The sequence below is a fragment of the Oryctolagus cuniculus genome, chromosome 11 (assembly GCF_964237555.1).
Source record: "Oryctolagus cuniculus chromosome 11, mOryCun1.1, whole genome shotgun sequence".
In the NCBI taxonomy this organism is placed as follows: Eukaryota; Metazoa; Chordata; class Mammalia; order Lagomorpha; family Leporidae; genus Oryctolagus; species Oryctolagus cuniculus.
In genome coordinates this window covers 120,120,848-120,141,977 of record NC_091442.1, presented here as the reverse complement: position 1 = coordinate 120,141,977, position 21,130 = coordinate 120,120,848, and the positions used below count along the sequence as shown (strand labels likewise).

General features: G+C 62.5%; 2 protein-coding genes across 9 annotated transcripts in view; one reads left to right on the top strand and one right to left on the bottom strand.

Moving 5' to 3' along the window:
• Positions 1–3,758: 3,758 nt before the first annotated feature.
• On the bottom strand, positions 3,759–20,998 carry RIBC2 (RIB43A domain with coiled-coils 2). Of its 5 annotated transcripts, XM_070053038.1 has the most exons (8): positions 16,702–16,964; positions 15,868–15,949; positions 12,402–12,446; positions 11,541–11,885; positions 7,583–7,701; positions 5,899–6,126; positions 5,097–5,263; positions 3,759–3,887 (listed from the first exon to the last, which is right to left on the bottom strand). In XM_070053038.1, exons 1-8 carry the CDS (start codon positions 16,813–16,815, stop codon positions 3,809–3,811), a joined length of 1,179 nt encoding a protein of 392 aa, XP_069909139.1. In that variant the 5' UTR covers positions 16,816–16,964; the 3' UTR covers positions 3,759–3,808. The 5 variants fall into 5 exon arrangements, with proteins under 5 accessions (XP_069909139.1, XP_069909142.1, XP_069909141.1 ...); XM_070053041.1 differs by lacking the exons at positions 12,402–12,446; positions 16,702–16,964 and adding an exon at positions 20,733–20,998 and having other exon boundaries at positions 15,803–15,949; XM_070053040.1 differs by lacking the exons at positions 12,402–12,446; positions 16,702–16,964 and adding an exon at positions 20,733–20,996.
• The window catches only part of SMC1B (structural maintenance of chromosomes 1B), an 80,003-nt gene continuing 75,906 nt past the window's right edge, over positions 17,034–21,130 (top strand). For 2 of the 4 annotated variants that reach the window (XM_070053033.1, XM_070053030.1), the window contains exon 1: positions 17,035–17,212. In XM_070053033.1, the coding sequence (XP_069909134.1) occupies positions 17,104–17,212 (109 nt within the window). In that variant the 5' untranslated portion in view covers positions 17,035–17,103. Of the gene's footprint in view, positions 17,213–21,130 lie in introns of all 4 variants that reach the window. The other 2 variants (XM_070053032.1, XM_070053031.1) reach the window with 2 other exon arrangements.

Sequence of the window (21,130 nt, the reverse complement as noted above, 5' to 3'; positions counted from 1 at the left end):
CACTGTGCTGATCCAAAGCCAGGAGCCAGGTGCTTCCCCCTGGTCTCCCATGCGGGTGCAGGGCCCAAGCACCTGGGCCATCCTCCACTGCCTTCCCAGGCCACAGCAGAGAGCTGGCCTGGAAAAGGAGCAACCGGGACAGAACCGGCACCCCAATCGGGATTAGAACCCGGAGTGCCGGCGCTGCAGGCAGAGGATTAGCCAAGTGAGCCACGGTGCCGGCCCACCCTCTGCTTCTTTCCCAGGCCATCAGCAGAGCTGGAGGGGAAGTGGAGCAGCTGGGACTTGTACCGGTGCTCATATGGGTGCTGGCACCGCAGGGGCAGCTTAACACACCACAATGCTGGCCCCTTTGTTTCTTTTGCATGTTCACAAGTGGAATGACTACAGCGTTTGTTATCTTGTCCTCTGTTGATAGACATTTTGGTTGAGTCCAGATTGTGGCTGTTGTGCATAAAGAAACTGTGAACCAAATTGTTCACCTGCAGTGCCACAGCGCCAGCCCATAACTGAGCTTTTTAGAAGCCAGCCTCCAGAGGTAGCTGGTGATGCAAATACAAACCCAGCAAAATACTAATTATAGGCTATAGAGAGGGTATATGGGTGTGTACTGCAAAGTTGCTTTCAATGCCTCTGCCAGTTTGAAAATTTTCACAATAAAACCGGGGGGAGGGGACAGGAGGACTTTAGACAAACAAGAAATCCCCCCTGCATGTATCAAGTCTCAGGGGCCTCCCAAGGGAGAGCTATAAGCAGGGTCCCCTGCCCCAGACCTGGCTCTGCCTTCCAGTGGGTGGTCTCAGCCGGGTGGTGGTCACTACATCCAGCCAGGCCTGGTGCATTATTGCAAGAACCTGTCCTGCGCCGGACCGGGGCCCTGTAGTGCTAACAGCCACCAGCAGATGGCAAACTCACATCGAGTACATGGGTGACATGGTGATCAAGCCTGGCCTTCCTTTTGGAATTTTTTTTTTTTTAAAGATTAATTTTATTTGAAAGAGTTACAGAGAGAGAGAGAGAGACAGACAGACAGACAGACAGACAGAGACAGAGAGAAACAGAGATCTTCCACCCACTAGTTCACTCCCCAAATCACTGCGACGTCTGGGGCTGGGCCAGGCGGAAGCCAGGAGTTTCTTCCGGGTCTCCCACGTGGGTGCAGGGCCCAAGCACCTGGGCCACCCTCCACTGCTTTCCCAGGCTGTTAGCAGGGAGCTGGGTCAGAAGTGGAGCAGCTGGGACTCAAACCAGCGTCCACATGGGATGTCGGTGCCACAGGCAGTGGCTTCATGCACATGGCCCTGGTCCCTGGAATGTTTTTATAGTGACACAAACTTCATAGCACGCTGCTGGCCACTGAGCCCAGGCGTACAAATGCTATCTCCCTTCTCGGCCGTTGGCAGAGCCTCCTCGTGTGGGCCGAGCTCCCGCCCCTCTGCCAGGGGCTACCTCTGGGTCTGCAGCGCCCTTAGACTGCGGCACGTCCTGGCACCGGGGCTCGCGAGAGCCGGGACTGGAAGAGCGCCATGTCACCACCCACTCCTGCTTTGCTCAAGAGGAAGAGCTGACCTGCGCCAGCTGTCCACCGTTGATCCCAGAGCACAGCCGGGCCAGCCGGGCACCGGCGGCCAATCCTGGGTGAGGCTGGTGCCTCGGCACTCCCCGGCGTGTGTGCCCCCAAATAACACGTGGGAGTCCCAACCCCCGGTAATTAGCCAAGCTGAGGTCGCTGGGGTGGGCCCTAACCCAGAATGAGCCGCTCTTTAAAAAGGGAAAACTTGGCCACAGATGCCCAGGGAAGGAAGACCGTCATGGACAGAGCAGGACCCCTCTCCCCGAAGCTCACGGAGAACTCGCAACTCGCTGGTCCTCTCAGCGCTCCCTGGCTCAGCAGGTGTTTGTGTGCCAGCCCAGGGGGCAAGCCGCCCTCACGGCCTCGGGGTCCAGAGCAGCCTGGCCGTCCTGCGTTCCCCGCGACAGGAGCGTCCCACACCTGGCACCACATGTCCCCGGGCTGTAAGCCATGGCGACGATGGTGTCGTTTGTAGGACAGGCTTTCGTGAGGGGTGACACAGCGGCATCCTCCCATTGCCGGCCGGAGCTCGGGTCACGGGGGGGCGGGGGGGTGGAATGCCACACTGCCTGAGACGCCGGCCCACAGTGGGCGCTGTCAGCGCTCCTGCTCTGACCTCCCCGGGACAACTCCACACTCTGCAGACACAGCACCAGGGGCAGCGCCCTGCCCGCCATCATATTGCCTGCATCCCACCCTGGTCCCATCTGCCACCTTTGCCAGCCAGTGGGTGACGGCATTACAGGGTCCACTCTGGGTATGAGCCGTGTCAGAGCCATGGGGGGGGGGGTCACCCCCAGGTCTGCCTCGCTTGGCAGTGCCCAGGCAGCCTGAGCCCATGTGGCGGCTGGCACCATCTTTGAAACGGGCACACAACTCTCCCAGAGCACCCCTCTTCTGGTCCTGTCTACTCTGTGAACCTTGGCCACGGGCCCCTCCAACACCTGCCCCCCCGGACCTCCCCCTCTCCCCCTCCCAGCAGACCACAGCCTGGCCCATGCTCCTCTCTTGCACGCCCCGGGGCCTGTCTCTGTCCTGGAGAGCCGGTCAGCCCCGCCTTGTCCACCTAGGAAACACCCTGCTCGTCCTCATCCTCAGTGGCGCTCGCCGGGGCGGGGCTGAGAGCTGGGAGGAAGCAGCTCCTTTGGGTGGGGGGAGGTGGGCCACACTGCCTGCACGGGCTCCGGCCCCGTCTCTGCTAACGACAGCGCCACCCACAGCTGCCCTCCAAGAAACACTTGTGGATCAGGAAGAGGCCACCCCTGGCCTGAGAGCTAGGCTCCCAGACGGCTAGGCAGAGCCCCGCTCTGCGCAGCCGCTCTGTCCACGCCGCTCCGTCCACGCCGCTCCCGGAGGCTGTGGCGCCTGCCGGTGAGCCCCGGGGTGCAGCCCACTTCTGAGCTAGAGGGTGATCTCCTGGCCACACGGTCAGCCAGCTGTCTCCCAGTCCCCTTCCAGCCACGTGCCCTCAGGGCTGGAGGCTGCCAGGGGAGGCGGTGTGTGTGTGTGTGTGTGTGTGTGTGTGTGGCAATTTCCAAGCCACGTCCTTGGAGGGATGCAGTCCGGACCATCCCCTCGCCTTCCCGCTGGAGTTGGCCCAAAAGCGGGCAGCGGGCTCAGGGCATCTCTCAGAGGGGGGGAGGCATGTTCCACCTGGTGTGTCGCCAGCCAGGGGTCAGGGCATGGATGGGGGAGGAGTTGGCGAGGGGGAGGGGAGCGAGTTTCTCTGGGCAACAGCACAGACCTCTGGGAAATGTACAAGGCCTGGGGTCAAGCCAGCCAGAAAGGACCCCACCCCTACCCATACCTGGGCAGCTGGCCAGGTCAGAGCGGGGTCAAGGCGCTGACACGGCCTTGTGGGGGAGGGGCGGGAGGCCCCCCCCACACACACACAGGGTGGGAGCTGCAGCAGCAGGAGGTGGGTGCTGAGTGGCCACGGGGCGGGGGCCGAGCAGGGAGCCGGGGGAGCCTGGGGTCCGCAGCCCGGCTCAGCAGCTTCTTCCACCACGGCCTGGGCTCTGACAGCGGTGAGAGGTGACCTTGTGTCTGGAGTAACACGCCCCCAACACCACCTCTTTCTAGAACAGTCCTGACAGGGCCCAGCCTGCTCCCTCCCCGACTACGCGGCACAGGGACCCCTCAGCTGGGCCAGGGCTTGCATCTGTTTTAAGAAGCAACACAGCTCTGAAGGTCGTCACAGGTTATACAGAAACGGGGGGGACACAGGGCCTCTCATCAGCGGCTTCTTGTGTTAAACTGGGCGAAATACTCCTCCGTGGGCTGATTCCTGTACAGCTCGTTCATAGATTTCCTCCTGAAAACAGAGGCAGGAGACGCGAGTCAGCAAATGCAGGTACGTCCTGGTTAGTCCAGTGCTTGTTGGTGTGCAGTCCCCTAGGTGAAGCTGCCAGCGTCACGTAGCGGCACCAGTCTGAGTCCCGGCTCCCTGCTCAAGGACTTGGACCCCTGCAACCCATGTGGGAGACCTGGATGGAGTTCCAGGCTCCTGGCTTTACCCTGGGCCAGCCATTGTGGCCATCTGGGGAGCGAACCAATAGATGGAAGATCTCTCTCTCCCTCTCTCTGACTCAAATACATATCTTTTTTTAAAATATTTATTTGAAAGGCAGAGTTACAGAGAGGCAGAGGCGCAGAGAGAAAGAGAGAGAGAGAGAGAGAAAGAGGTCTTCCATCCGCTGGTCACTCCCCAGATGGCCACAATGGCTGCAGCTGCGCCGATCCGAAGCCAGGAGCCAGGAGCTTCCTCCAGGTGCAGGGGCCCAAGGACTTGGGCCATCTCCTGCTGCTTTCCCAGGCCATAGCAGAGAGCTGGATGGGAAGAGGAGCAGCCAGGACTCGAACCAGCACCCATATGGGATGCCAGCACTGCAGGCGGTGGCTTTACCCACTACGCCACAGCACTGGCCCCAACTATATATATATATATATCTTAAAACTCCATAATTCACCTTGACACCCCCTCAGTGGTGTGGGTTATTTCATAATTACATAGCAGCTTTTATTTATTTATTTGAGATTTTGCTGAGAGCTGGCGAGTGAGCGAGCCAGAGCTCCCACCCACTGGTTCACTCCCCAAATGCCCACAATAGCCAGGCCGGGCAGGTCACAGCTGGGAGCCAGGAACTGAATCCAGCTCTCCCGCATGGCTGGCAGGAACCCAACTGCCCGGGCTCTTTCCCGTGGCTTGCACCCTGAGCTACTCGAGGGTTGTCTGAGTAGATTCCAGGCTCACCCAGGCGCCCCAGGGCCCTGTCTCTGCTTGGAGAGCCCTCCTGGCAGTGTGCAGCCAGCACCATCTTCCTGTAGGATCTCAGCCGTGAAGCCTCCTCCAGGAAGCCCTCCACGCGCAGCTAGGCTAACTCAGTGCCCCTTGCTGGGACCTGATGCCCTGCGCAGCAGTGACCTGTGGCTCTCCCCACCCGTCCCTGGGCCTGTGCGGTCCCTGGTGCCAGGATGGGGGCTGCCCGGGGAGTGGCGTCTCCCCCGCCTGCCCAGCACGCACTGCAGATGCTGCTTCTGGGCCAGGCTGAGGTTGCTGCTGTCCAGGGCCCTGCGCAGGTGGCGCTGCTGGCGTTGCTGCTGCCGCTCCAACAGCAGCGTGGCCCGAGCCCCCTGGACCCTCCGCCGGTCCCAGTCTAGGTCTCGCTGGCGTTCTTCTTCCTGGAGCCTCTGGACGGGGAGAGGCCACTGGTCACCACCTTTCCACAGAGCCCGAGTGCCCACCTCCCTGCTGGGCCGCAGGGAGTGGCTGGGGGGCCGTCCCGCCTGCTCCTCACACCCTGGCTCAGCCATCGCCCCCCACCCCCGGACCGCCAGCTAGGAAGCTCAAAGGCTATGGTGTCGGCCACCACGGCCGGGCGGTCCCCTCCACCCCGGGGCAGTCCCAGCTCCTGGGCAGGGCCAAGACGCACTCCCAGGTTCTCCCCTGCCAGGACTAGCAGTGGCTTCAGCCACACAGGGGCGGCACTTCCTGTCCCAGCCCTTGGCCCCCCACCTCCTCCCAAGATTGAGTCCCTCTCTGAACGGGTCAGCGCCTCCAGCCTCCAGCCCCTTGCTCACTTGCTCCCTTCCTTGGGGTCTCTGCTCCGGCACGGCGTCTCAGGGCCCACTCTGGACCCCCCTGACTGGGCCCGACCACCGCCTCACCCCCACGCCACCCCACACCCCACAAGCGGACGGCATGGTCTGGTTCTTGTCTCAGCGGGGCAGGAACTCCCTGGGGGCGGCTCGGAGGGCCGGGTGCAGCCAGGACTGGACCCAGCCAGCTGGGCGTGTGGAAGGCGGCGGGCGCACGGGGCAGGCACCAGCTTCTCCTGGACTTGCTGCTTCTGGGCGAGGCGGATCTGCTCCAGCTGCTCCTGGCTCATGCCCTTCCAGAGGTCGGGGACCACGCGGTGGGGCCCGAAGGAGCTGGCTGCCTGGCGCGGGTTCTCGGAGAGCAGGTCCCCGCGCAGCAGGTGCGAGATCTCGGCCAGGTTGTCCTCCTGCTCCTGTTTCTTCTCCTGCTTTTTCCTTTCCACTGACTCCAGGGCCTGAGCCGGGGGAGACATCGGGGAAAGTGCTCACGGTGACCTCGGGGGCTGGGGGTCTCAGGCCTGGGGGTCCACTGTGGGGACGTGCTAGGGCAGCCAGGAACAGCCAGGAGATCAGACTCCAGAAATGGGGGTGGACCTGGGGCCCCCGGCTGGGCAGAGGGCACCACTACTGCTGTGGGTAGGCAGAGAGCTGCTGGCTTTTTTTTTTTGGACAGATAGAGAGGGAGACAGAGAGAAAGGTCTTCCTTCCATTGGTTCACCGCCCTGGTCTCCCATGCGGGTGCAGGGCCCAAGCACTTGGGCCATCTTCCACTGCCCTCCCAGGCCACAGCAGAGAGCTGGACTGCAAGAGGAGCAACTGGGACCAGAACCTGGTGCCCATGTGGGATGCCGGTGCCGCAGGCAGAGGATTAACCAAGTGAGCCATGGCGCCGGCCCCGAGAGCTGCTGGCTTTCTCACTGATGTGCCACAGCCGGGAGCCGGCTCCCTGGTATGGCTGCCACCCGCTCCGGATCTGCCCCTGACCCACAAGGGCAGGGCTCTGCGTGAGAGCTGGGCGTGCGTAAGCTGCAAAGGAGACTCAACAGAGCGACTCTCAACCGTGGAGGCTTCTACACGGTGGGAATGCACTCTGACCTCACTGCTCTGACGGCTTCACCCACAGCCCCCAGGACAACTATGGGCACCAGTCATGTCCCCGCCGCTCCACTTCCCACCCAGCTCTCTGCTATAGCCTGGGAAAGCAGCGGAAGACAGTCCAAGTGCTTGGGCCCCTGCATCTGGGTGGGAGACCCAGAAGAAGCTCCTGGCTCCTGGCTTAGGATCGACGCAGCTCCAGCCATCTGGGGAGTGAAGCAGCGGATAGATCTCTGTCTCTCCCCCTCTTTTACTGTAACTCTGCCTCTCAAATAAATGAATATTTAAAAAAAAAAAAAAAGCACACCCTGACTGACACAGGACGGGGGCACGGGAGTGGCCTGGCCCCGCACCCACACAGGTGCGCTCCAGAGCCTGCATGCCACACCCGGACACTACAACACTCTGGTGGAATGAGCACCCACGCTGCGAAGCACAAGGCCCAACACCCTCCCCTGCTGGATCCGACTGCTACGCTTGGAATCTCTTTTGAGGACGGATCTGGTCCCGGCAAACCCACACAGCCTCATTCCAGCTGGGGAGAGCGGCCAGGCGTTAAGGGCGTCTCTCCCCAGGGCAGGGCCATCTGACGGGTTGCGGGTGGGGGGCGGCTGAAAGCACTGGGCACACAGTACGCGCTCACTTAGAACCTGGAAATGAGTCAGCAGACTGACAAACGGGGCCACAGCTCTTCAACTGCACCAGTCCCCAACCGGAGAGGCGTTTGAACCTGAGCGAGCGAGCGACCTGGGAGGCTGGGGTGTCGCGGTGAGCGCGTGCTCCCCCCACTCCCCACCGAGCCCAGGCTGCACGCACCTGGGTCCTGTTGAAGTCTTTCACGGCTGCGCAGACGGCCTTTTGGGTGGCACTTTGCAGATTCTGCAGCTGCTTGGCTGTCTCATCAAACTGCAGCCTTGTCTGTGTGTACAGGTCCTCTGTAAGGGGGCACGCCACCGTCAGACCCAGCGTGCCCACCAGGGACCCCTGCCCGGGGCCACAGACCTGGCGTGCCCACCAGGGACACCTACCCAGGGCCACAGGCCCAGTGTGCCCACCAGGAACACCTACCCAGGGGCACAGACCCTGCGTGCCCACCAGGGACACCTACCCAGGGGCATAGACCCTGCGTGTCCACCAGAGACCCCTGCCCGGGGCCACAGGCCCGGCGTGGCCACCAGGGACCCCTGCCCGGGGCACAGACCCTGCGTGCCCACCAGGGACCCCTGCCCGGGGCACAGACCCTGCGTGCCCACCAGGGACCCCTGCCCGGGGCACAGACCCTGCGTGGCCACCAGGGACCCCTGCCCGGGGCCACAGGCCCGGCGTGGCCACCAGGGACCCCTGCCCGGGGCCACAGGCCCGGCGTGGCCACCAGGGACCCCTGCCCGGGGCACAGACCCTGCGTGCCCACCAGGGACCCCTGCCCGGGGCACAGGCCAGGCGTGCCCACCAGGGACCCCTGCCCGGGGCACAGAGCCCCCCAGGACAGGGCTGTTAATGCGTTCACCTCTGCCCATGCCCTCATGCACGAGGACCAGAGTAACAGGGAAAGGGCCTGCGCCTTGGGGAGTCAGATGAGTTACTTCACGGGTGCTCGCCATCACTGCTGTGGATTGGTAATGTCTGCTATGGATTAGCGATGCCTGCTATGGGCCTGGACAGGTGAGTGGTGTGCCCTTACTCCCCTGGTCCATCAGGAGGCGGCTACAGCCCGACAACGGACAAAGGATGGCAGGAGCCCAGAAAAAAGGGGGCTGTGGAAGCCATATGGGACTCCTCAGGGGAGGGGGTGCCAGGGGACGGATATCTGTGGACCCTTCCAGGCCAAAAGAGAGCAGGGGGCGCGGCAGGTGTCTAAGCAGAGAGCCCCAAAAAAGAAATAAGAAGTAAAGGTGTGGAGTCGCGCAGAGCAGGTGCATGCCCCAGCCAGATTCTGCCCAGCTCTGCTACCTCCGCAGCCTCTCAGCCCGTGGCTCGGTCTCCAGGCCTCCTGGCCTCTGCAGGGCTGTTAGGTGAGCAGCAGGAGGTCGGGATTTGCAGCTACCTCATGTGGTAGGTGTGCCCCGGGAGTCTTCCCATTATCTCCAAAACAAAGACCACACCCTGTGGCCTCCGCGTGCACCCCCACACACCCTCACCCCCGGCCTCCTCTGCCACCTTTTGTTTGCTCACACAGCGCTCAGGGAACAGGACATGCAGTGGTCGGTGAAACGGGGAGCATTTTCTGGCTTCCCGGAACCAGAACTCGCTGTCTGGGAGCTCACGGCGAATGTGAACCAGCAAAGGATCTACTGTGGCACACTGATGGCGCTGTGAGGACAGGACGAGCTGGGCCAGGGCAGCTGGGACGGCTGTGAAGTGGGCAAGTGTTTGGCGGAAGCCAGGAGTGCAAGAGCCAAAACGGCTGCAGGAGAGTGAGGGGGTGGGGGTGGGGGGCACACGCTATTTTAGAGGGGTGGGCGCAGGGCCCGGCTGCGGGAGAATCCTGCATCTGTCCCATGTGTGTCGGGGGAGCGGTGAGCAGGTGTGGAGGGGGTGGGTGTGACCCTGTCCAACTGGATCTTGTTGACAAAGTGTCACCCCGACCGCCACGTTGAGAATGGACCAGAGATGGGCAGGAAAGGAGGGGAGGGGCTCAGAAGGCACTGGCAGAGGTCCGCCGAGGTCAGAGGTGGCGGGCGAGCAGCGAGGTGACGGCGGGCAGAGGCGGCTCAGGAGCGGCGAGGGACGGAGGGTGAAGGGGTGATCCCCAGGTTCCTGGTGTGGTTAAGGCAAGGAGAAGCTGACCCAGAGCAGGGGTTCAGAGTTAGCTTCCAGTACACTGTGAGGCAGCTGGTGACACAGCCAGGACGAGTGCACGGACCAAGGTCAAGGACGAGACGAGCGCTCGTGGCCAGACATGGGAATCGCAAGTGGTCGGGGAGCTGGATGAGATGAAAGCTCCATGAATGGACTTCCCCCGTGTGCCAGGAACTACGGATACGGCAGTGCACAAATCAGCCACAGACCCTTCTGCCCTCGCTGAGCTGAGGATGTGAGACCCGGGGAGGAACAGCACATCCAAGAGCCAGGCAGTGTGCCAGCGATCAAGGCTATGGAGAAAAACAAGGCAAGGGAGGGTCGGGGGAAGTGGGCATGAGGGGAGGGCACTGGGTTTAAGCTCAGGGGTGCCCGGGGAGGCTGCACCAGCAGGATGGCTTCCAGCAAAGACTGGAAGGAGCAGAGGGGCAGGCCACGCAGACAGCTGGACACAGAGGTTTGTAGGCAGACAGGAAGCAGGGGCAGCGGCCGGAGACAGAAAGGAGCCCCTCACGCACCCGTTCCAGGAACAGCGGGAGGACGGTGTGGCGGGGACGGAGCAAGTGGGAGGCAGCGTGGAGGGGGCGGAGCGGGCCTCCCGAAATGAACCGGCTTCCGCGTGCCGTGAGGGCAGGGCTCCTGCAGGGTTTCGAGCCAGAGTCTAAGTGAACTGGCCCAGGGGAGCTCTGGCTGCTGAGCTGAGCCCTAAAATGGAGGGTGGGGGTGGGGAGTGGGCAGAGGCACAGACCAGCAGGCAGCACCCCACCAGCCCCTTCATTCAAAGTGGTGACGGTGGAGGCGGCACGAGGGGCTGAAGTGTGAGCTGATTTGCTGGTGGGCTGGGTGTGGCATGTGAGTGACAGGGAGGGTACAAGACTTGGCTTCAGGCCCAGACTACTAGAATGGAGTTGCCATGGAAACAGGCTGAGGGTACCATTGGGCGTGCTCCTGGACTTGCACTGCCTTTAACACGTCCATTGAGATGCCCAAGGGCAGCTGCACGGATCTACGAGTCTGCGTTCCGGGAAGGGCGCAGGCTGCAGAGATGAGCCCGGGCAGTGGCGAGTTGAGCTGGCAGGGCAGGCACAGGGAGCACGGGAGTGCAACAGCAGCCAGGCGCTGGGGACAGGAGGAGGAACCCGCAAAGGAGGCTGGGCAGCAAGGGGACCAGCACGTGTGTGGTGCCCACGTATGGCCAGGAGGAGGTGGTCCACTGTGTCATTTGCTGCCGAGAGGCCAAGACCGAGACCGACTTCCTGTGGGTGACGCGGAGGGCGTGGCCAGGTGGGCCAGGGCAGGTGCAGTGCAGGGGAGGGCGGAAGTCCGGCAGGAGCAGGCTCAGAGAGGATGGAGGGTGAGCTGGGGGGACACGGGGTGGCCCAGGGTGCGGCACATGGCCACGAGGCCAGCTCCCCGTGTGGCGGTCGTCGCAACCCCTCAGTGTTGGGTCACCCGTGAGACTCCCCGTAAGAGCAGGGGTGCTGCCAATCCACTGCCGGCTCTCCTGGCGCAGGAGGAGCCAGTGCTGCCAGGAGCCCCGCGTGCGCAGGAGGTGGCAGAGCAGGAGACGCAGGGCCTCGGGGCGCGCTGGCTGCTGGGCAGCTGGGTTGTTTTTGTTTTAGGTAGCTCTGTCTTCAGAGAGGCTGTGTCATACCTGGGAACCTTCAGCCAAGAATTTCCCAGGATCTGGGGAAGCCCAGGCAGGAGCTACGGCCACCATGCCTGCGCCGGCGCCCACCCCACCCCCACGGCTCCCCGAAGAAACGTCTACAACGGCACCCGGAGATGCTGGTGACCTGGGCACGTCCCGGGGTAGGGACCGACTCTGAGGTTCCCAGCACCCGACCGGGCCCTGACACACGGAGTGGACTGGGCTTGTCCCACCCCCGGGAACACAGCGACTCTTCTTGGCCCGTGGGAAAACCCAGCCGCGAGAGCCGGGAAGGCTCGTGGCCGGCGGCCGCCGTGCTGTTACCTGCACACTTGTGCTCAGCCCGGGCGTCCTCCCACTCCCGTCGCTGCTGCAGGGACCACTCTCTGCTTTGCTCCTCTTGGCATTTCTTCCTCTCGCCGAAGTCCAGGTCCTCGCCCAGGAACTTCTGCATGCCCGACACGGTGTTGCGGACGTCGTGATCCGACTGCCGGGCCGGGAGGGCCTTCCGCAGGGCCAGCGGGTCGGACAGGTCAAATTCACGGCGGGTGTCTGGCCGCTGGAAGTTCTTCTGGAACTCGCTGATGGCCCTGCACAGAGCTCTCCGGTCTCTCCCCGCGCGGGCTTCTAACAGGCACAGGAGTCGGTCATTCTGCTTCATTTCAGCGGCTGCAAGAGCCACAGCACAGCCAGATTAGGAGAGAAAAATAAACGCGAACTGGCTTGAAAAGGCGTTGGTGGGGCGGCCATCTGGCCCAGCTGTTTAAGACACCGTGTCGGGGGCTGGTGCTGTGGCGTAGTGGGTAAAGCCGCCGTCTGCAGTGCCGGAATCCCACATGGGTGCTGGTTCCAGTCCTGGCTGCTCCACTTCCAATCCAGCTCTCTGCTATGGCCTGGGAAAGCAGTGGAAGATGGCACGAACCCCTGCACCCATGTGGGAGACCTGGAAGAAGCTCCTGGCTCCTGGCTTCAGATCGGCGCAGCTCCAGCCATTGTGGCCATTTGGGGAGTGAACCAGTGGATGGAAGACCTCCCCACCGCCCCGCCTCTCCTTCTCTCTCTGTGTAACTCTGACTTTCAAGTAAATAAAATCTAAAAAAAAAAAAGACCCCCGTGTCTCACTGGGAGCACCAGGGCTCAATACTCAGCTCTGGCTCCTGACTCCAGCCTCCTGCTGATGCGCACCTGGGAGGCAGTGGTGATGGCTCCAGCGCTTGGGCCCTGCCGCTCCTGTGTGAGACCTGAAGTGAGTTCTTGGCTCCTGGTTTTGGCCTGGCCCAGCCCCAGCCGTTGCAGGTATTTGGGAAGCGAACCAGCAGAAGGGAGATCTCTGTCTCTGTGCCTCTCAAATAAATAACTTTATTTTTTAATGACTTATTTATTTATTTGAAAGGCTGAATGACAGAGAGGCAGAGGCAGAGAGAGAGACAAAGAGAGAGATAGGTCTTCCCTCTGCTGGTTCACTTCCCAAGATGGACAAGATGGCCACAACAGCTGTTGTGCTGATCCGAAGCCAGGAGCCAGGGATGCGCGTTAGCGGGATGCTGGAATCTGAGGCAGAGCTGGGACTTGAACTAGACCTTCCAAGGGATGTCTTTAAAAAAAGTGTTTTGGTTTTTTTTTAAATATTTATTTTATGTTTGAAAAATAGAGTGGCAGAGAGAGAGAGGGAGAGATAGAGATTTCCATCCAATGCCTTACTCCCCAAATGGCTCCAACAGCCAGGGCTAGGTTAGGCCAAAGCCAGGAGTCAGGAGCTCCATCTGGGTCTCCCACGTGGGTGCAGGGGCCCAAGCGCTCAGGCCATCGTCTGCTGCTTTCCCAGGCCATCAGCAGGAGCTGGATTGGGAGCAGAGCAGCCGGGACTTGACCCAGCGCTCTGCTATGGGACGCTGTAGGTTAACCCACTGCACCAAATGCCTGCCCCTCAAATGAATTTTCAAAACCCAAGTGGTCCATCCAAAAACGGGCAAGCGACAGGAACAGGCATGGATGTGGAGACCAGATCTCTCCCTCTCTGCTCCACTGCTCTTGGGTGTAACTTGGCACACGTACAACAAAGCAATTTGGCAACACTCCGTGAACCTGAAAACATACCTCCCCGGGGCCCCCCAGTCCCACCTCTAGGTGTCTCTGTCACATGTACATCAGGACAGAATGCATGGACGTCTTCACGGCAAGGCTCAGAACGTTGAGAAACTGGGGTGGGGAGGGACCAAACCAGCCTTTACCAGGGACTGGATGATAAAATCTGTAGTTAATTCACATTTTTTAAAAAAGGCCATAAAACAATTAAAATGAATACTCTCTATGTGTAGGTCATTTAATTTCCAAAATATGTTAAATGGAAGAAACACACATTGCAAAAGGACCTAATGCTTATGTAAATTTTTTAAAAGCATAGAAAAAGCAATTTCATTGGGGCCGGCGCTGTGGCACAACAGGCTAACACCCTGGCCTGAAGCGCCAGCATCCCATATGGGCGCTCGTTGAAGACTCGGCTGCTCCACTTCCAATCCAGCTCTCTGCTGTGGCCTGGGAAGGCAGTGGAAGATGGCCCAAGTCGTTGGGCCCCTGCACCTGCGTGAGGAAGCTCCTGGCTCCTGGCTTCGGATCAGCACAGCTCCGGTCATTGCAGCCAATTGGGGAGTGAACCAGCGGATGGAAGACCCCTCTCTCTCTCTATCTGTCTCTCCTCTCTCTGTGTAACTCTAACTTTCAAATAAATAGATAAAATATTAAAAAAAGAAACAATTTCATGCTGTCAGGGATACATACATACATAAATAGTCCAGGCATAAAAAAACGCGTGAGAATGAGCACGCTTCCGAGGAAGGAAGGAGACACTCAGGAGCTGGGGAGACCTCCAGCCACGCACACAACGCATCCCCTAAAGGCACTGGGATTCCGGAAGCCCGCGCGGCCAGTGTTAACACGCGTCTGGTGGTGGGGACCTGCGCGTGGGTCACACTGCTTTTCTCAGCTGGACGTACTGTGCAACTCAAAAGTAAAATGGTAAATATTTGGAAAGCATAGAACGACGTAAAGAAGAAAACAGACTTCACGCCCATCCTTTCCTCCAACTTTGCTGTGCCAACATCTGAGTCTCCAAAAAGCTCGACAAATGTGGATACTGACAAAACGATACAGAGGCTTCAAACGTCTTCTGCACCAAAACGAACATCCTTTAAGTCCACTGCCAGGCACCCTGGGAAGCGCCTTCATATTTCCTGTCTTTTTCTAAGCATATTTGAAAACAGTAAAAAACTGACAGCTTACCAAGTGTACTATTTTATGGCTGCTTTTCTCTAGTTAAAAAAATCTTGGGCATCCCATGTGGGCGCTGCTTTGGGTCCCGGCTGCTCCTCTTCCGATCCAGCTCTCTGCTGTCGCCTGGGAGAGCTGGATGGTCCAGGTGCTTGGGCCCCTGTACCCATGTGGGAGACCCGGAGGAAGCTCCTGGCTCCTGATTGGCTCCTCAGCTCAGGCTGCTATAGCCATTTGGGGAGTTAGCCAGCAGATGGAAGACCTCTCTCTCTCTCTGCCTCTCTGTAACTCTGCCTTTCAAGTAAATAGATAAATCTTTCAAAAATAAAAATCTTGGGGCTGGCACTGTGGTATAACAGGTAAAGCCATGGCCTTCAGTGCAGGCATCTCCTAAGGGCACCAGTTCATGTCCTGGCTGCTCCATTCCTGACCCAGCTCCCTGCTATGACCTGGAAAAGCAGCAGAAGATGGCCCACATGTCTGGGCCCCTGCCACCCATGTGGGAGATCTGGAGCAAGTTCCTGGCTCCTGGCTTCAGCCTGCTGCGGCCACTTGGGAGTGAACCAGCAATGGAGACTGCTCTCTCCAATTGCAATGGTTGAAATTGTGAGAACCTTAGGGGAATATGAATTCCATTTGAAATACTAAGACTTAGGGACCAGCACTGTGGTGCAGTAGGTTAACGCCCTGGCCTGAAGCGCTGGCATCCCATATGGGTGCTGGTTTAAGACCCAGCTGCTCCACTTCTGATCCAGCTCTCTGCTGTGGCCTGGAGAAGCAGTACAAGATGGCCCAAGTCCTTGGGCCCCTGCACCCACGTGGGAGACCGGGAAGAAGCTCCTGGCTCCTGGCTTTGGATCAGCGCAGCTCTGGCTGTTGCAGCCAATTGGGGAGTGAACCAGCGGATGGAAGACTTCTCTCTCTCCTCTCTCTCTCCTCTCTCTCTCTCTCCTCTTTCTGTGTAACTCTGACTTTCAAAGAAATAAATCAATCTTTAAAAAAGAAAAGAAATCCTAAGACTTAGAGTACTACTATCTGACCCCATGAGTCAGCTCAGGGGTGTGATCTCAGGCAAAAGTGTGTGTGTGCACGTGCACATGTATGTTACACGTGTGTTTAAGCATCTCCTATACAGTCTTCAAAAAAAAAACAGAGAAAAACAAACATTTATACTTGAAATATGTTGCTGACAACCTGCATTAGAATCCCACAGCCATCTTCCTGCTCAGAGGAGGAATCAGCGTACTTATTCAAATGCGCACAGGAAAGTGGGAAATTTTAAGAGCAGGAGGTGCATGAAAAGGAGAGCTACTCCTCACGTGTGTGAGACACGAGGCCTGGAGCCTGGAGGCCCCGAGTGGGTAGAGGCAGCACCAGCGCGCACCGAAACTTTCATGGCGAGCTTTCTCCGTGGCTTCTCTTATCTTCTGGTCCCGAACCTGAACGTCCCAGGCTGCGGTGTCTCCCTGGCAATGGAGAGCGGGGGATGAGAGGCAGGGGCTTCGCTCAGCAAGCTGCCCGCTGCCTCTTCCACTTCGGCCGCTGCACAGCTGTGCTAGGTCAGCTACTAGGGCCTGGGGGTCTCCGCTCCCAGTCGGCCCCTCCGCCTCTTCTGTCAACCTCCCCCACGGCGCCCACCTCGTCTCCCTTAGGTCAGGGAGGCTCACCCTCAGAACACTGCCTAGGGGCCACGCGGACATCTGTCCCAAGACAGGCCTGGAAGGCACTGCTGGGCAGTGCACAAAGTCTGGTTCAGGGAGAGGAGACCCCGCTCCCATCTCTGCACCACCACCCACCCAGGACCCTGGACCCGGCTGTTAGAGTCTGGAGAGGAGACCCCCGCTCCCCACTCCGATCTCTGCCTCATGACCCGCTCCAGGCCCTGGACCCGGGCTGTTATAGAGAGGAGACCCCCGCTCTGATCCTAACCCGGGCTGTTAGGGTCTGTCTTCAGCAAAGTGCTCACCCCCGCCAGCCCGCCCGCCTCCCTGGGCGCTCTCAGCCAAGCGCTCACTCCCCGCCCCTTCCAGCGCCTCCGACCCCTCGGCCTCACCCCATCAGCCTGTTTCTCCCAGCGCCCCCGGCCCCTCACCCCATCAGCCTGTTTCTCCCAGCGCCCCGGCCCCTCGGCCTCACCCCATCAGCCTGTTTCTCCCAGCGCCCCGGCCCCTCACCCCATCAGCCTGTTTCTCCCAGCGCCCCCGGCCCGGCCCCTCACCCCGATCAGCCTGTCTCTGGCGTTGAAGACCCGCTGCTGCCTGCACAGCTCCGCCTGCCGCCTCTTGGTCAGACGGGCCTCCTGCGCCAGGTCCTCGGGCTGCGCCGCCTCCATGGCCCCGGGAACCGACGGGGAAGGCGGGGAAGGCTCGGCGTTCCGGAGCGCGCGCGGGCTGAGGACAAGACCGCAGAGCGCGCGCGGAAGCTCCGAGGGTCCAGCGCGCCCGGCCGGCCGTCGTCCGCTCCGCGTCGGCCCCGCGGCTTCCCCGGCAACGGCCGCACGCGGTTGCTAGGGAACGGCGCGCCGGCCGCGGCCTCGCTCTGTCTCGCGAGACCGGAGGGCTCTTCCCGCTCTTTTCCAGCCGGCGCGTGAGGGCGCGGCTCAGGCAGCGACGGCGCAGCCATGGGCCGCTTGGAGCTGCTGCTCGTGGAGAACTTCAAGTCCTGGCGGGGCCGCCAGGTCATCGGCCCCTTCAAGAGGTTCACCTGCATCGTCGGCCCCAACGGCTCTGGTAACGGCGCCTCGGAGCCGGCGGTCGCGGCCGCCATTCCTCGGAGGGGGCGTGAGGGGCCGCGCGGCCTGCGCTGGGCCCTGCTGCCCCCGGCCTGGCGTGGCCCGGACCCCTGCCCTGCCTCCGTCCCCACCTCGGCCCCTCGCCCCCTTATCCCTAACCCCCCCACCCCCACCTCGGCCCCTCGCCCCCTTATCCCTAACCCCCCCACCCCCACCTCGGCCCCGTCCCCTTATCCCTAACCCCCCTCACCCCCACCTCGGACCCTCGCCACCTTTATCCTTAACCCCCCCTCACCCCCACCTCGGCCCCGTCCCCTTTATCCTTAACCCCCCCTCACCCCCACCTCGGCCCCGTCCCCTTATCCCTAACCCCCCTCACCCCCACCTCGGCCCCGTCCCCTTTATCCTTAACCCCCCCTCACCCCCACCTCGGCCCCGTCCCCTTTATCCTTAACCCCCCTCACCCCCGCCTCGGCCCTCATTGTTCCGCACTCTCCCCTCCCCCTCCTCGGCCCCGCCTTTCCCAACCCCCCCAACTCCCACACCTCGGTCCCCTCCCCCTCCTCGGCCCCTTCCCAACCCCCACCTCGGACCCTCGACCCCTTATCCCTAACCCCCCCTCACCCCCACCTCAGCCCCGTCCCCTTTATCCCTAACCCCCCTCACCCCCACCTCGGCCCCGTCCCCTTTATCCCTAACCCCCCCACCCCCACCTCGGCCCCGTCCCCTTTATCCCTAACCCCCCTCACCCCCACCTCGGCCCCGTCCCCTTTATCCCTAACCCCCCTCACCCCCACCTCGGCCCCGTCCCCTTTATCCCTAACCCCCCCTCACCCCCACCTCAGCCCCGTCCCCTTTATCCCTAACCCCCCCTCACCCCACCTCGGCCCCGTCCCCTTTATCCCTAACCCCCCTCACCCCCACCTCGGCCCCGTCCCCTTTATCCCTAACCCCCCTCACCCCCACCTCGGCCCCGTCCCCTTATCCCTAACCCCCCTCACCCCCACCTCGGCCCCGTCCCCTTTATCCCTAACCCCCCCCACCCCCACCTCGGCCCCGTCCCCTTTATCCCTAACCCCCCTCACCCCCACCTCGGCCCCGTCCCCTTTATCCCTAACCCCCCCACCCCCACCTCGGACCCTCGCCCCCTTATCCCTAACCCCCCCCACCCCCACCTCGGCCCCGTCCCCTTTATCCCTAACCCCCCCTCACCCCCACCTCAGCCCCGTCCCCTTTATCCCTAACCCCCCTCACCCCCACCTCGGCCCCGTCCCCTTATCCCTAACCCCCCTCACCCCCACCTCGGCCCCGTCCCCTTTATCCCTAACCCCCCCTCACCCCCACCTCAGCCCCGTCCCCTTTATCCCTAACCCCCCTCACCCCCACCTCGGCCCCGTCCCCTTTATCCCTAACCCCCCCTCACCCCACCTCGGCCCCGTCCCCTTATCCCTAACCCCCCTCACCCCCACCTCGGCCCCGTCCCCTTTATCCCTAACCCCCCTCACCCCCACCTCGGCCCCGTCCCCTTTATCCCTAACCCCCCCACCCCCACCTCGGCCCCGTCCCCTTATCCCTAACCCCCCCACCCCCACCTCGGCCCCTCGCCCCCTTATCCCTAACCCCCCTCACCCCCACCTCGGCCCCGTCCCCTTTATCCCTAACCCCCCTCACCCCCACCTCGGCCCCGTCCCCTTTATCCCTAACCCCCCCTCACCCCACCTCGGCCCCGTCCCCTTTATCCCTAACCCCCCTCACCCCCACCTCGGCCCCGTCCCCTTTATCCCTAACCCCCCTCACCCCCACCTCGGCCCCGTCCCCTTATCCCTAACCCCCCTCACCCCCACCTCGGCCCCGTCCCCTTATCCCTAACCCCCCTCACCCCCACCTCGGCCCCGTCCCCTTTATCCCTAACCCCCCCTCACCCCCACCTCAGCCCCGTCCCCTTTATCCCTAACCCCCCTCACCCCCACCTCGGCCCCGTCCCCTTTATCCCTAACCCCCCCACCCCCACCTCGGCCCCGTCCCCTTATCCCTAACCCCCCCACCCCCACCTCGGCCCCGTCCCCTTTATCCCTAACCCCCCTCACCCCCACCTCGGCCCCGTCCCCTTTATCCCTAACCCCCCCTCACCCCACCTCGGCCCCGTCCCCTTTATCCCTAACCCCCCTCACCCCCACCTCGGCCCCGTCCCCTTTATCCCTAACCCCCCTCACCCCCACCTCGGCCCCGTCCCCTTATCCCTAACCCCCCTCACCCCCACCTCGGCCCCGTCCCCTTTATCCCTAACCCCCCTCACCCCCACCTCGGCCCCGTCCCCTTTATCCCTAACCCCCCTCACCCCCACCTCGGCCCCGTCCCCTTTATCCCTAACCCCCCCACCCCCACCTCGGCCCCGTCCCCTTTATCCCTAACCCCCCCACCCCCACCTCGGCCCCGTCCCCTTATCCCTAACCCCCCTCACCCCCGCCTCGGCCCCGTCCCCTTTATCCCTAACCCCCCCTCACCCCACCTCGGCCCCGTCCCCTTATCCCTAACCCCCCTCACCCCCGCCTCGGCCCCGTCCCCTTTATCCCTAACCCCCCTCACCCCACCTCGGCCCCGTCCCCTTATCCCTAACCCCCCTCACCCCCGCCTCGGCCCCGTCCCCTTATCCCTAACCCCCCCTCACCCCACCTCGGCCCCGTCCCCTTTATCCCTAACCCCCCCACCCCCACCTCGGCCCCGTCCCCTTTATCCCTAACCCCCCCTCACCCCACCTCGGCCCCGTCCCCTTATCCCTAACCCCCCTCACCCCCGCCTCGGCCCCGTCCCCTTTATCCCTAACCCCCCCACCCCCACCTCAGCCCCGTCCCCTTTATCCCTAACCCCCCTCACCCCCACCTCAGCCCCGTCCCCTTTATCCCTAACCCCCCCACCCCCACCTCGGCCCCGTCCCCTTTATCCTTAACCCCCCTCACCCCCGCCTCGGCCCTCATTGTTCCGCACTCTCCCCTCCCCCTCCTCGGCCCCGCCTTTCCCAACCCCCCCAACTCCCACACCTCGGTCCCCTCCCCCTCCTCGGCCCCTTCCCAACCCCCACCTCGGACCCTCGACCCCTTATCCCTAACCCCCCCTCACCCCCGCCTCGGCCCTCGTTGTTCCCCAACCCCCACTCCGCTCTCCCCTCCCCCTTCTCGGCCTTGCCTTCCCCCACCCCTCTCCTCACTCCCACCCCGCGGTCCCCTCCCCCACCTCGGCCCCGTCCCCCAACCTCCAGCCCCCCCTTACCTCCACCTTGACCCCGCCCTCCCTTGCCCCAAACCCTCACCCCCGCCTCGGCCATCGCAGTCCCCAACCCCCACTCCGCTCTCCCTTCCCCAACCCCCCCCAACTCCCACCTCGCCTCCGTCCGCCCCCGCCCCCCGCCCCCCCCCAGGCCGCTCCTGCTCTCTCACTCTTCGGCCCCCGGGGCCGCCGCCCCCAGCCCTGGTCGCCCTCCTCTCACGCCCCTTCCCACCCAAGGAGGGAGCAGGGGGCACCTCAAGGAGGGGTTGGAGCAGGGGCAGCCACGTGGCTCCGAGGCCCTCTGACCCTGTTTAGGGGGCGACCAGGAAGCTGTTGGCGCCGCTGTTTTTGAAGCCTGTTAGGGGTATGGCCGCCGCTTTATCGTGGAGGAATCGGACGCGCCTAGGCTCCTAGAGGCCGGGCTGCGGGCCGAGGCTGCCCGGAAGCGGCAGAGCCTGGGCCGGGGGTCCAGGCCTGGCCAGGCGCTCGGCTGTGTCAGCGCAGGTGGAGCCGTCCCCGGGCAGGGCTAGTCACGTGCGCCTCCGTGCGCGGCTCACACTGGGCAGTTAGCGTGGGGTGACCAGAACGTGAAGCGCGTGCGGGCCTAGACTCACAGTGGAACTGCTGGGATTTCTGTTGCCTCCTAGCGTGA

What these genes read in the sequence shown, in the direction of transcription:
- RIBC2 (XM_070053038.1), bottom strand. Translation starts at nt 16,815, where the DNA reads ATGGAGGCGGCGCAGCCCGAGGACCTGGCGCAGGAGGCCCGTCTGACC. An exon ending in AAGACTTCAACAGGACCCAG is followed by an intron (nt 6,127 to 7,582) that starts GTGCGTGCAGCC and finishes CCCCCGGCTCAG; the next exon opens with GCCCTGGAGTCAGTGGAAAG. An exon ending in GCCCAGAAGCAGCATCTGCA is followed by an intron (nt 3,888 to 5,096) that starts GTGCGTGCTGGG and finishes CTCTGTTTTCAG; the next exon opens with GAGGAAATCTATGAACGAGC.